This window comes from Oncorhynchus keta, chromosome 4 (genome assembly GCF_023373465.1).
Source record: "Oncorhynchus keta strain PuntledgeMale-10-30-2019 chromosome 4, Oket_V2, whole genome shotgun sequence".
NCBI lineage: Eukaryota > Metazoa > Chordata > Actinopteri > Salmoniformes > Salmonidae > Oncorhynchus > Oncorhynchus keta.
In genome coordinates this window covers 7,837,455-7,852,365 of record NC_068424.1, presented here as the reverse complement: position 1 = coordinate 7,852,365, position 14,911 = coordinate 7,837,455, and the positions used below count along the sequence as shown (strand labels likewise).

Genomic DNA, 14,911 nt, shown 5'->3' with positions numbered 1-14,911 from the left:
GTTGAGTAGTAGACGGTTCTCAGAATAGCTGCACATTTATTTAATAAAGCTAGCAGATATTTCACAATCGGAATTTACATTTACATTTAAGTCATTTAGCAGACGCTCTTATCAAATGAAACCATGAAAAGGACTGCAAGGCTGTGAACGCCTCAGCAGTAAATAATAATACTAATAATGATAATAATAATGTATTAAGTGATTTTCATTATACAGAATCATCTCAAAGCGGTGTTGAATCAAAAAGAAAAACACAAAAAGACAAAATAGAAATTTAGTCAGGGCAACTGACGCTACGAGGGACAAGGACACCAAGGAGCACAGCTATACACCAAGGAGCACAGCTATACACCAAGGAGCACAGCTATACACCAAGGAGCACAGCTATACACCAAGGAGCACAGCTAACCACCAAGGAGCACAGCTAACCACCAAGGAGCACAGCTATACACCAAGGAGCACAGCTATACACCAAGGAGCACAGCTATACACCAAGGAGCACAGCTATACACCAAGGAGCACAGCTAACCACCAAGGAGCACAGCTATACACCAAGGAGCACAGCTATACACCAAGGAGCACAGCTATACACCAAGGAGCACAGCTATACATCAAGGAGCACAGCTATACACCAAGGAGCACAGCTATACACCAAGGAGCACAGCTATACATCAAGGAGCACAGCTATACATCAAGGAGCACAGCTATACACCAAGGAGCACAGCTATACACCAAGGAGCACAGCTATACATCAAGGAGCACAGCTATACACCAAGGAGCACAGCTATACACCAAGGAGCACAGCTATACATCAAGGAGCACAGCTATACACCAAGGAGCACAGCTATACACCAAGGAGCACAGCTAACCACCAAGGAGCACAGCTAACCATAAGGAGCACAGCTAACCACCAAGGAGCACAGCTATACACCAAGGAGCACAGACATACATGTGATGGTGCACAGCTAACCATCAGGGTCATGGCACAGCTATACACCAAGCTTATGAAGACACAGCTATACACCAAGGAGCACAGCTATATACACCAAGGAGAGGCACAGCTATACATCAGAGTGAGCACAAGCTATACACCAAGGAGCACAGCTATGCACCAAGGAGCACAGCTATACTCAAGGATGTTCTGCACAGCTACCTGGTGTACCAACAACAGTTGAAGAATAGTTTTGAGATCCATGCTTACATCAAGGAGCACAGCTATACACCAAGGAGCACAGCTATGAGCACAGCTATACATCAAGGAGCACAGCTATCACCATGCCACAGCTATACACCAAGTGAGCACAGCTATACATCCAGTGAGCACGTTATTTATACACCAAGGAGAACAGCTATACACCAAGGGCACAGCTATACACCAAGGATGGGTCCACAGATCAGACCTTGTGGGACACAGCCATACACCTGGACCCACAGCTATACACCAAGGTTGGAATGCTATACACCAAGAGCACAGCTATACATCATTGGTAGCACGGAGCGTTACACCAATGGGGTGGTTGAGCACAGCTATACACCAGGAAGACAGCTATAGACCAAGGAGCACAACTATAAATTGTTCAGATTGAGATGGTCCCAGGCTATACACCAAGGAGCACAGCTATACACCAAGGAGCACAGTGATCAACAGAAAGGACCTTTGTGGTGCCTTCTGGGGGTCCATGAGGGCATTCCAGAGGCTGAGGGCGGAGTGTGGTCCTGGGGGTGTGGAGGAGCAGACTGTGGCTTGACCGGAGGTTGCAGTTGGAGTTATGGAGGGTGATCAGATATTTGAGATAAGGAGGGGCATTGCATTGACTACACTGGAACGTTCTCAGAACTGAATTCAATTCGGAATGAGACCGGGAGCCAATGAAGAGATTCCAGGACATGGCTGATGTGATGGTCCTTCAGGAGATGTCTCATCAGGGTCAGATGTGGAGCCTGCCATGTCTGGTGTCCATCCAGGAGATGTGGAGACTGCCTGCCAGTGTCCATCCAGAGATGAAGAGTGTGTTGTGTCCATCCAGATGATGAGGAGATAAAGGCATGGTGGTGTCCATCAGACTGAGTGCCATGGGTGGTGATCCAGAGATTTGCCAATGTTCTTGGTGTCCATCCAGGATGTATGCTTTACACAGTTGTTTGATGTTGCTGTCCATCCAGGAGATGTGGGAATCCAACTGGTTACACCCAGATGTGGGAAACTGAGGGGTCCAGAGAGGGATGTTCTGTCATGAGATGTGGAGCCTGCCAGGTGTGGTGTCCATCCAGAGTGCTGGAGCCTGGTGGTGGGTCCATCCAGAGATGTAGCCAACAACTGAACTACTGTTCAGTTGAAGAACAGTTTTTGCTTCATCCATGCCATCATCTCCTCACGGCAAGTGTTCAGACAGGCACATGCATCAAAGGGACTTGAGGCCGTTATTTACCTACAGCTGGGTGGAATGAGATGGCTCAACCGAGGGGAAGCGTGTACTGGAAGAATAGGATGGGTCCAAGAACAGATCCTTGTGGGACACCGCAGGTCCGGAACCTGGACCCACCTGGTGACACATACTCAGCCTTAGAGGTAGGAATGGAATCAACTCAGAGCCGGTCCAGACAGTCCATTGGTAACCCGGAGACGTTACAGGAGGATGGGGTGGTTGACAGCATCAAACACTGGACTCAAGTCCAGGAAGACAGGAGGAGACCAGTCGGAAACCTGACTGAAACTTTTTAAATAAATTGTTCAGATTGAGATGGTCCCAGGAACTGTACAGCAAACACTTTTTCCAACACCTTGGAGAGGAAGGCGGGGGTTGGATATCAGCCTGTAATTGACCAGCACTTCTGGGTCTAGGTGGGTTCCTCCAGGAGAATGTTAAGATTGGTGTCCATCCAAAGTATGTGGAGTGTAAACGTGTGGTGTCCATCTGACATTTTAGTGACATGTTTGGTGTCCTACTTTAAAGCCCCTGTGTGTGATCCAGGGTTGGCCTGCCATGTGACTGGTGTCCTCCTGCAGAAAAGGCATTTTTGTCCATCCAGGAGATTGAGCCGCCAGGTGTGGTGTCCACACACAGAGGAACTTTGTACTAATTAAAAACACCACAGGTGCAGCTTATCACAGAAAGCTATGTTTGCATTGTGGTGTGTGTAGAGCATAGAGAGAAGAAGGGAAGGAGAGAGACAGTGAGAAAACAAAAGGAGGAAGAGTCATTGTCCCTTACTAAGCTGTGGTGAAGGGCAGGTGTGGTGTCCATCCAGGAGATGTGAAGCCTGCCATGTGTGGTGTCCATCCAGACGATGTGGAGCCTGCCATGTGTGGTGTCCATCCAGATGATGTGGAGCCTGCCATGTGTGGTGTCCATCCAGACGATGTGGAGCCCCTACCAGCTATGCCATTTCTTCCATCCACACTCCAGAACAAATCACCACTTTAAAAGTCTAATATAAGCAGAGACATGACTACAGCACTGGCAGCCAAAGACAGACAGAAAAAAGACAAAGACAGACAAAGACAGAGGGAAATAAAATGTTTTTAGAAGAGTAAATAGTATTATATTGAAGAGAGTTGAGCAGAGCTAGTCTGGGATGATGAACCTGGTGGGCTGTCATCGATATGTTTCAAGGATAGATGAACCTGGTGGTCTGTCATCGATATGTTTCAAGGATAGATGAACCTTGTGATCTGTCATCGATATGTTTCAAGGATAGATGAACCTGGTGGTCTGTCATCGATATGTTTCAAGGATAGATGAACCTGGTGGTCTGTCATCGATATGTTTCAAGGATAGATGAACCTGGTGGTCTGTCATCGATATGTTTCAAGGATAGATGAACCTGGTGGTCTGTCATCGATATGTTTCAAGGATAGATGAACCTGGTGATCTGTCATCGATATGTTTCAAGGATAGATGAACCTGGTGGTCTGTCATCGATATGTTTCAAGGATAGATGAACCTGGTGGTCTGTCATCGATATGTTTCAAGGAGAGATGAACCTGGTGGTCTGTCATTGATATGTTTCAAGGAGAGATGAACCTGGTGGTCTGTCATCGATATGTTTCAAGGAGAGATGAACCTGGTGGTCTGTCATCAATATGTTTCAAGGAGAGATGAACCTGATGGTCTGTCATCAATGTGTTTCAAGGATAGATGAACCTGGTGATCTGTCATCGATATGTTTCAAGGAGAGTTGAACCTGGTGGTCTGTCATCGATATGTTTCAAGGAGAGATAAAACTGGTGGTCTGTAATCAGTGTGTTTCAAGGAGAGATGAAACTGATGGTTGTCATCTCTTCTTTCACTTCTTCACTCTTTCCTTTTCCCTCCTCTCTCTCTGCCTCTCTCTCTCTGCCTCTCTGTCTCTCTCTGCCTCTCTGTCTCTCTCTGCCTCTCTGTCTCTCTCTGCCTCTCTGTCTCTCTCTCTCTCTGCCTCTCTCTCTCTGCCTCTCTCTCTCTGCCTCTCTCTATCTGCCTCTCTCTCTCTCTGCCTCTCTCTCTCTACCTCTCTCTCTCTGCCTCTCTCTCTCTGCCTCTCTCTCTCTCTGCCTCTCTCTCTCTGCCTCTGTCTCTCTCTGCCTCTCTGTCTCTCTCTCTCTGCCTCTCTCTCTCTGCCTCTCTCTCTCTGCCTCTCTCTCTCTGCCTCTCTCTCTCTACCTCTCTCTACCTGCCTCTTTCTACCTCTCTCTACCTCTCTCTACCTCTCTCTACCTCTTGCTTTCTCTCCTTCAGCAATTTCTTACTCTTTCTTCCCCTGACTCTCTGACAACTGTCTGAAAGTAAGGGAAAGGGAAAGGGAAAAGGGGATACCTAGTCAGTTGAATGCCTTCAACTGAGTCCCAATCACAGTGCAGGTTTTTTAACTAATTGTCTGTCTTGACCTTTTAATGTCTCCTGCTGTGCATGGTAAACATCTCAAAGCACAAAGCAGTCTGTAATTAGTGGCTGGCTAGATACACATGCTCCCACGCTACAAGTCTGAAAGTACTTTTGTAGCAAGACGTTATATGTGAGCTATCAGTTGATGTTGCTGAGCAACCAAAGTCAGGGAAGAGGGGAGAGAGAGAGGAGAGAAAGAGAGGGGAGAGAGAGTGAAGAGAAAGAGAGGGGAGAGAGAGTGGAGAGGGAGAGAGAGAGAGAGAGAAAGCAGAGAGGGAGTTGAGAGAGGGGAAAGAGGGTGGAGAGAGAAAGGGTAGAGGAGAGAGAGGGGAGAGGAGAGAGAGAGAGATAGAGAGAGAGAGAGGGGACAGGGAGAGAGAGGAGAGGGGGAGAGAGAGACAGGAGAGAGAGGGAGAGACAAAGTGGCTGAACTATGGTGTCGAACACCTGGCGTGCCCTGAAACTGCTGTCAGAGGACCAACTAAGGTCCCCCAGCCACATCATAATACACACAGTCACAAACTAACTGAGAGCCCAGCAGGAAAGTGTGGACACAGCACTCATGGGGATGATTGAAGAAGCCTCTTCCACTTTCCCCAACCACAAATGGTTATCTCCACACTGCAACCACAGAAAATACTTTCACCCTGCCACCATACAGCGGGTGAATGCAAGTATTTCCCTGGACTGTGCCTTAAAACCAAATGTTTGGGGCCTCCCGAGTGGCGCAGCGCTGCATCGCAGTGCCTTAGGCGTCACAGGCGTCACTACAGATCTGGGTTTGATCCCGGGCTGTGTAGTAGCCCGGCCGCGACTGGAAGACCCATGAGGCGGTGCACAATTGGCCCAGCATTGTTTTGGGTTAGGGGAGGGTTTAGCCGGCCGGGATGTTGCATCGTTCTCTACCGACTCCTGTGGCGGCCGGGTACGCTGACACAGTCTCCAGGTGTACGGTGTTTCCTCCGACAGATTGGTGCGGCTGGCTTCCGGGTTAAGTGAGCAGTGTGTCAAGAAGCAGTGTGGCTTGGCAGGGTTGTGTTTCGGAGGAAGCATGGCTCTCGACCTTCGCCTCTCCCGAGTCCGTACGGGAGTTGCTGCGATGAGACAAGACTGTAAATACCAATTGGATATCACAAAATTAGGGAGAAAAGGTGTAAAAATTACACAGAAAAATAATAAATAGCTATATAGATATAGCTATTTATTACCTGGCCACATACTCTACCCTGGACTTGAACAGGCTTTGTGACCAGGCCCACCTCAACAAGGCAGCAGTCCCCACTTTGCCAGGACCTTGAAGGACATCACTCTGAAACGTAGCCCCAGCACCTCACACAGGAGCAACAGAGAAACTGACACCCCGCACCGACAGGCTAGACACCCTCCCAGAACTGCGGGACCACCCCCCTGCACCAAGAGGACCTACACCCATAAAACAGCACCACCAGCCACCCCCCTAGCCCCAAACCAGTCGACCACTTCCCAAACAAACACAAGGCACACCCATATCCTATGCCCTTTCTGCCCCCGCCCCCCCCGTCGTCGTCGTCATCGTCCCTGCAGCAAGGACCTCAACATGACAACCACACATAAGCCCAGGCCGTGAGCAGAGCAACAGGCCCAACCCCCACTAATACACCCAGCCAAGCCCCATCCTGAGACCTAAGAGGAATGTAATCAGATGCTCTGCTGACACCTCCTGTGATGGTCCGGGCCTAAACCACACAAAAACAACACTAGACACTACGGAACACAAAGCTTTTACTATCTCATCCTGGAATGTACAAGGTCTGAGGAACCCAGACTTTATCAAATAAATTGGAAATACAAACATTGTCATCCTACAAGAAACATAGTATAGAGGAGATGGTGGTCATTCACATTATTATTATTATGTGTAAAAAGGAGTTGGTTGAACATGACTCACTCTGATGTGTGTTCAACTGTGGAGAAGACATGATAGAAAAACCCAGTTGGGATTCAACCAAGGTGCTGTCTTTCAGATTGTGTGAGAAGAGGACAGAAGCAGAGAAACGGACACAGTGAGGTGTCCAGAATAAATGTGGACATTTCGAGAAGGGAGAGATCAAGAGAAAGAGAGGATGAAAGAGAATCAAGAGAAAAAGGGGAGAGATAGAGAGAGAAAGGTGATAAGAAGGGGAAAATGGATCTCTCTTTGTCATATCCATCTGATCAACCCTCTACAACACTCAGTCTGTTAACCCTATACAACATTCAGTCTGGTAACCCTATACAACACTCAGTCTGGTAACCCTATACAACACTCAGTCTGGTAACCCTATACAACACTCAGTCTGGTAACCCTATACAACGCTCAGTCTGGTAACCCTAACCCTATACAACACTCAGTCTGGTAACCCTATACAACACTCAGTCTGGTAACCCTATACAACACTCAATCTGGTAACCCTATACAACACTCAGTCTGGTAACCCTATACAACACTCAGTCTGGTAACCCTAACCCTATACAACACTCAGTCTGGTAACCCTATACAACACTCAGTCTGGTAACCCTATACAACACTCAGTCTGGTAACCCTAACCCTATACAACACTCAGTCTGGTAACCCTAACCCTATACAACACTCAGTCTGGTAACCCTATACAACACTCAGTCTGGTAACCCTATACAACACTCAGTCTGGTAACCCTATACAACACTCAGTCTGGTAACCCTATACAACACTCAGTCTGGTAACCCTATACAACACTCAGTCTGGTAACCCTAACCCTATACAACACTCAGTCTGGTAACCCTATACAACACTCAGTCTGGTAACCCTATACAACACTCAGTCTGGTAACCCTAAACTGTGAGATGAGGTCAAATCCTGTTATTGTAGATGAGGTCTAATCCTGTTATTGTAGATGAGGTCTATGGTACTGTAGATGAGGTCTATGGTACTGTAGATTAGGTCTAATCCTGTTATTGTAGATGAGGTCTATGGTACTGTAGATGAGGTCTATGGTACTGTAGATGAGGTCTATGGTACTGTAGATGAGGTCTATGGTACTGAAGATGAGGTCTATGGTACTGTAGATGAGGTCTATGGTACTGTAGATGAGGTCTAATCCTGTTATTGTAGATGAGGTCTATGGTACTGTAGATGAGGTCTATAGTACTGTAGATGAGGTCTATGGTACTGAAGATGAGGTCTATGGTACTGAAGATGAGGTCTATGGTACTGAAGATGAGGTCTATGGTACTGTAGATGAGGTCTATGGTACTGTAGATGAGGTCTATGGTACTGAAGATGAGGTCTATGGTACTGAAGATGAGGTCTATGGTACTGTAGATGAGGTCTATGGTACTGAAGATGAGGTCTATGGTACTGTAGATGAGGTCTATGGTACTGTAGAGGAGGTCTATGGTACTGTAGATGAGGTCTATGGTACTGTAGATGAGGTCTATGGTACTGTAGATGAGGTCTATTGTACTGAAGATGAGGTCTATGGTACTGAAGATGAGGTCTATGGTACTGAAGATGAGGTCTATTGTACTGAAGATGAGGTCTATGGTACTGAAGATGAGGTCTATGGTACTGAAGATGAGGTCTATGGTACTGTAGATGAGGTCTATGGTACTGTAGATGAGGTCTATGGTACTGTAGATGAGGTCTATGTTACTGTAGATGAGGTCTATGGTACTGTAGATGAGGTCTATGGTACTGAAGATGAGGTCTATGGTACTGTAGATGAGGTCTATGGTACTGTAGATGAGGTCTATGGTACTGTAGATGAGGTCTATGGTACTGTAGATGAGGTCTATGGTACTGTAGAGGAGGTCTATGGTACTGTAGATGAGGTCTATGGTACTGTAGATGAGGTTTAACCCTGGTACGGGTAGGCACCAAGAAGTCATCACATTATCATTTCTGGCATTCTACTGTCAATCCCACTTCTGGCAGCAATGCAGCAAATTTCACATTGTAAAAATTGTAATGCTAAGAAATGACTATTTCATATGTCATGCGTTTCAATATGGTGTATTAATGTACATCCAGTACAGTTTGTCATGCACCTTTATTGGTTAACAATTAAAGCGCATTTTATGAATAAATGTAAATGTGTACAAGTGGTGTCTTGATCGGGTAATTAAAAGCTCTTAAATCCTCCCCTTTCACAGTGGGAGGTGTGCGTTGTAACTGTTGTCTGTTCTGTTGCCTGTTCTCTCGCCTGTTCTCTCGGCACTGCGTGAGGAGTGGCAGGTCTTGGAACGGATCTACATCAACAAACATTTCTCCCCAACACCCAGGACACACACCACATGAAACCACATCTGTTGTGTGACTCCCATGCAGTCTCGTAGGTCTGTCTCGTCCCCTGGCAGAAACTTTTATCTATGGTGTCAGTTTTAATGAGACCGAGCATCACTTTCTGTATTGGCTTCAAGCCAGAGTCCACGGAGCTGTGGGTGGGAATGATCGTGGATCTATCCGTTTTCTTCTGTAGGAGCGCTCGGAACAGTGGCGGGCACAGCCTACACCGGCAGCGACGCTGACGCAGTCCCGCAATAAGCGAGAAAAGTGTAACTGCCTCAAGACAGACAGAATGCGTGTTCTGTTGAGTGTCCTGTATCCGGTGCTTTCAATCACGGTCTTCGGATTATATCCGTCAATGGTGAGTTTCCCCTCCTAATTTCTTACAATTCAACGCGAGATCTCTGCATGTTTCCGTGTCTTTGCTTCAGGATCTGCGATTTTGTGCCTAAATTCACCTTTATTCACATAGCCTCAAATGGAATGGGTCTCCTCAATTAGCCTACACACATTGCATGTTATGATATTCGTTTTCGTTTGGCGTTGCCTGCAATAACTGTTTCTGAAAATATTCAAAAAAATATGAACAATTCACAATATTAGTGAGGCAAGAAAATTGTTTTTAGAGTGACTGAGTATATTGTAATAACTCGCATTTGATTCTCCTGAATATTCGGAGAGAACAGTAGACTCAGCAGCAGAATCGAGCAGTGGATCCCGTTCGGATGTTAAGCACTGGAGACAGCAAACTTTAAAGTGATGAAAATGCTTATTGCAGGATCCCACATGAATCTCACGAATTGATTGATATTTTCATTATGTAGGCTACATCTTTAACGCAGTCAAAGACCACAACTTCTGTTTTAAGCTTTTCTTAAATTCCTCAACCGGCTCTCCTAGTGTATCATCCCGTTCCCAGAGGATTTTGTCAGTGAACGAATACTGGCACTGACAAGCGGAGTCTATGGAAGCTGTGTTCATATTTTCTGTTGCATATAAACCTCGTCGGGGAAGTATTCAAGACTTGGAATTTAGGTGAACTAGTGACAGATGGTTTTATCCCCTTCACGGATCGTCTCTGTTGAAACTATGAGCGAACAAGAAACTCAACTTGGTGCTGTCTGATTGAGGACGACTGGGCGGAGTGGTGTGAAACGCTGAAACCATTCAATCAACGACACCGGGCGCAGGCGGCGTGCAGTCAGTCTCCTGCTTCTTGAGTTCGGTTTCATGTCGATTCCCGATCTCAGCCAATTGCTATTCTGATATCAATATGTTCTAGAGGGCCACTTTCATTTTAAACTGAGACGCATCTATGTATTACTCCAAACATATATGTATGTACTGTTCCCATTCCCATTACCTAGCTTGTAATATCGATAACCTTATACAAGTTAACTGTTTTATTGGTTAATTAGGCTACTGTGTAAGTTTTACTCAATCAAACCTTTATCGGAAATATACGACCAGATATGGGCCTAGATATTCATTTTAAAAACGGTCACAATTTAGAGTAATTTGGTCAATTTTCAGTACTTTGGTCAATTTACAGTACCTTGATCAATTTACAGGACTTTGATCAATTTACAGTACTTTGGTCAATTTACAGTACTTTGGTCAATTTACAGTGCCTTGGTCAATTTTCAGTACTTTGGTCAATTTACAGTACCTTGGTCAATTTACAGTACTTTGATCAATTTACAGTACCTTGATCAATTTACAGTACTTTGATCAATTTACAGTACTTTGATCAATGTACAGTACTTTGGTCAATTTACAGTACCTTGGTCAATTTACAGTACCTTGGTCAATTTACAGTACCTTGGTCAATTTACAGTACCTTGATCAATTTACAGTACCTTGGTCAATTTACAGTATCTTGGTCAATTTACAGTACCTTGGTCAATTTACAGTACCTTGATCAATTTACAGTACCTTGATCAATTTACAGTACTTTGGTCAATTTACAGTACCTTGATCAATTTACAGTACTTTGGTAATTTGATCACCATATTGTGACAGTCAGACCATTGTCAATCAAACCTCGAGCATCTTTAAACAACCCAGTGTAATTTGATGATCGCCACAGTCAGCTGTGTGAATAGATCCCTGAAGACAACACCCACAGAGAATGATAAATAAAGCCTACATACAGTGAGCTCCAAAAGTATTGGGACAGTGACAAGTGTTGTTGTTGTTTTTGGCTCTGTACTCCAGAACTTTGGATTTGAAATGATACAATGACTATGAGGTTAAAGTGCCGACTGTCAGCTTTAATTTGAGGGTATTTTCATCCATAGAGTGAAACTTTTAGAAATTACAGCACGTTTTGTACATACTCCCCATTTTAGGGGAACAAAAGTTGGAATGAATTCACTCATGTATATTAAAGTAGTCAAAAGCGCAGTATTTGGTCCCATAGTCCTAGTACACAATGATTACATCAAGCTTGCGGCTCTACACACTTGTTGGATGCATTTGCTGTTTGTTTTGGTTGCGTTTCAGATTATTGTGTTACCAATAGAAATGAATAGTAAATCAATCATGTACAGTGTCATTTCAGAGTCACTTTTATTGTAAATCACAATAGAATATGTTTCTAAACACGTTTAGATGAATGTGGATGCTACCATGGTTACGGATAGTCCTGAATGAATCGAGAACAATGATGAGTGAGAAAGTTAGGCGCACAAAAAAAATATATATTGGGGAGATGATATTCGTGCATCTGTAACTTTCTCACTCACCATTAATTCAGGACTATCCGTAATCACGGTGGCGTTCACATGAATGTAGAAGTGTTTAGAAGCATAATATATTCTTATTTACAATAAAAGTAAAACAATACATCATTTACCATTCATTTCTATTGGGCACAAAATGATTGGAAACTTCACCAAAACAAACAGCAAATGCTTACAATAAGTCTGTAGAGTCAACAGCTTGATGTAATTGCTTTTTAGGAATATGGGACCAGATACTAAACTTGTGACTATTTTCATCCCTAAAAGTCTGGGGGGGGCTAACATATGGAGTTGTTTAAAGATGGTCATACCGTGGATCATTTAGCTATTTGATTTAGAATTTTAGGACCCCTTTAGGGTCAATATTAATATTAATATTATATATGTAATATTGCATTTGGCCTTCACTACGATAGCTCATAGAAACACATTGAATAATAACACAGTCATACATTGTAAGGGTTGCGGAACAGGTGGCAGTGAAGCCAGATGCAGGAGAGCAGAGATAGGTAATAGCCAGAGCAGTTTAATTACAAAACCCACGGCAATACAAAAATAACCTAATGTTACTTACCCTACATTATTCATCTCATATGCATATGTATATACTGTACTCTACATCATCGACTGCATCCTTATGTAATACATGTATCACTAGCCACTTTAACTATGCCACTTTGTTTACTTTGTCTACATACTCATCTCATATGTATATACTGTACTCAATACCATCTACTGTATGCTGCTCTGTACCATCACTCATTCATATATCCTTATGTACATATTCTTTATCCCCTTACACTGTGTATAAGACAGTAGTTTTTGGAATTGTTAGTTAGATTACTTGTTGGTTATCACTGCATTGTCGGAACTAGAAGCACAAGCATTTCGCTACACTCGCATTAACATCTGCTAACCATGTGTATGTGACAAATAAAATTTGATTTGATTTGAAGCCAGATGCAGGAGAGCAGAGATAGGTAATAGCCAGAGCAGTTTAATTACAAAACCCACGGCAATACAAAAATAACCTACATGGGTACAAACCCCGATGCGCACCGGTAACATAACGTACAAGCACTTACAAACAAACAATTCAGCACAAGGACACGGGGGAAACAGAGGGTTAACCTCTCTAGGGTAGGGGAGATGCTCACGTCCCACAAGGCTAACATCCGGTGAATCTGCAGAGAGCTAACATGTTAAATACACCATTCGTTGTATTAAACATTCTTGTAAATGCATGTATCTTACATCATTTAAAAGATGAATGTCTTACTAATGTGTCAGATTTCAAAAAGCAAACCATGCGATTTTCTGAGGACGGCGCCCCACACACACACACACACATATTACTAGCATTTTCCAACCAAGCATTTAGCGTCAAGAAAGTCAGAAATAACAATAAAATAAATGGCTTACCATTGAAGATCTTCCTCTGGTGGCAATGCCAAGTGTCCTAACTACACAGTGAATGTTCGTTTTGTTTGATAAAATACATTTTTATAGCCGAACACGAAACATTTGTAAACCGGTTGCGTCGTAATTTCCGTCACATTCAACTTTGGACGAAGCGTTCGTGGTAATTACACACACTAAACAAACGTTTATCCAGTCATGGTTGGTTTCATTTCAATCCTCTGGTTGTTACTAACACAACCATACATGATGGTTATTTTCCCCGAAACAAACCGATTTCAAGACACGAATCAATGACCTCATTGCGCACCAATGGTAGGACCGGTCTATTGTTGATTGACTGTATTTTGGCCCAATGACCACTGATCATCTTGAAATCTAGCTTGGAAGATAGCCAATGAGCTGAAGTAAATGGCAATATGTAATGGTTATACGTTCGAAGACCATCCTTTGTCGTGAACTCTGGCGTAAAAGAGGTTCATTCACCATTGCAAATCCTACCTGACGGGGCCACGAGTGTTACGCATAGCAGTACATATTCAACAGCATTTTCAACAAGTTTATATATTTAAATTATGGCGAATAAATCAAGAAAAGCTAAAACAAAGTCTAGGTATACAGATTTAACCCAAATTATAGAGGAAATGGATCGAGACAGCGAGACAGAGTGTCTTCAGGATGAATCTTTCAGCGAAGCTAGTTTTACTAGTTTTGACTCCCAGGCGGAAGTAATGTTTCTGCACGGCAAGGATTGGTAAGTTCTAATGCTAATGTCATTGTTTGAAATTAATATGAAATATTATTCATTTTTTTTGCATTAAATAAAAATATAATCTGTAATGGAATGTGTAACGCACACATTGGCAATACTGTGTGTGTGATATATTTTTAAAATAAATTTTACATAAACATGGAATGGATCCTCACTTCACCATAGTGATTATGTTTCCTGTACTCTATATATCTGTTTATTTTACGTGTTGATACAGGGCTCATATGTGAAAGTAGTGTTACTGATTTTTAAAAAATCTTTCACAGTGGCAGTGATTCTGATTATGAGCCGCCAATGTCTAGGTGTCCATCTCCCTCTGAATCTGGTTCATCCAGCCGGACCCCCGCTGTCTCCGGTTCCACACCTACCCGGCCATCTAGGGATGTGAAGTCAGTGACAGAGAAGAGGAGGTGGGGAAGAGAGGAGACAGAGGGCCAGAGGGTCGTTGGCACTCTGTGTTAGAAGATGATGTGGAACCAAATCCACCTGTTTTTAGACCCAAAAGGCAGCCAGGACCTCAACTAGACATGACTGCAAAGCACAGCCCCCTTCAACTTTTTCAACTGTTTTTCACCTCGTCAATTGTTGATTCCCTGGTGGCGAACACCAATAAGTACGGGGCTAAGAAGCAGGCAGGAAAGAAAGAGGCATGGAAGACCATTTCCATGTCAGACCTTTTCTGCTACTTTTCACTGGTCATTTACATGGGGCTGGTGAAGTTGAAAACTCTAAGGGACTACTGGAAAATGTCAGCTCTCAATCAACTGCCTTTCCCCATGACTGTCATGTCTTGTAAAAGGTTTCTGACTATCTCACGGGCGCTTCACAT

The 14,911-nt window shown here is 43.9% G+C and overlaps 1 protein-coding gene across 3 annotated transcripts in view; it reads left to right on the top strand.

The window, feature by feature from the left end:
- Nucleotides 1-8,965: 8,965 nt before the first annotated feature.
- LOC118369591 (noelin-3-like) overlaps nt 8,966-14,911 on the top strand; it is a 44,213-nt gene continuing 38,267 nt past the window's right edge. Inside the window, exons 1-2 of one of the 3 annotated variants that reach the window (XM_052499357.1) lie at nt 8,970-9,197; nt 9,341-9,508. In XM_052499357.1, coding sequence (XP_052355317.1) covers nt 9,440-9,508 — 69 coding nt within the window. In that variant the 5' untranslated portion in view covers nt 8,970-9,197; nt 9,341-9,439. Of the gene's footprint in view, nt 9,509-14,911 lie in introns of all 3 variants that reach the window. The other 2 variants (XM_052499364.1, XM_052499353.1) reach the window with 2 other exon arrangements.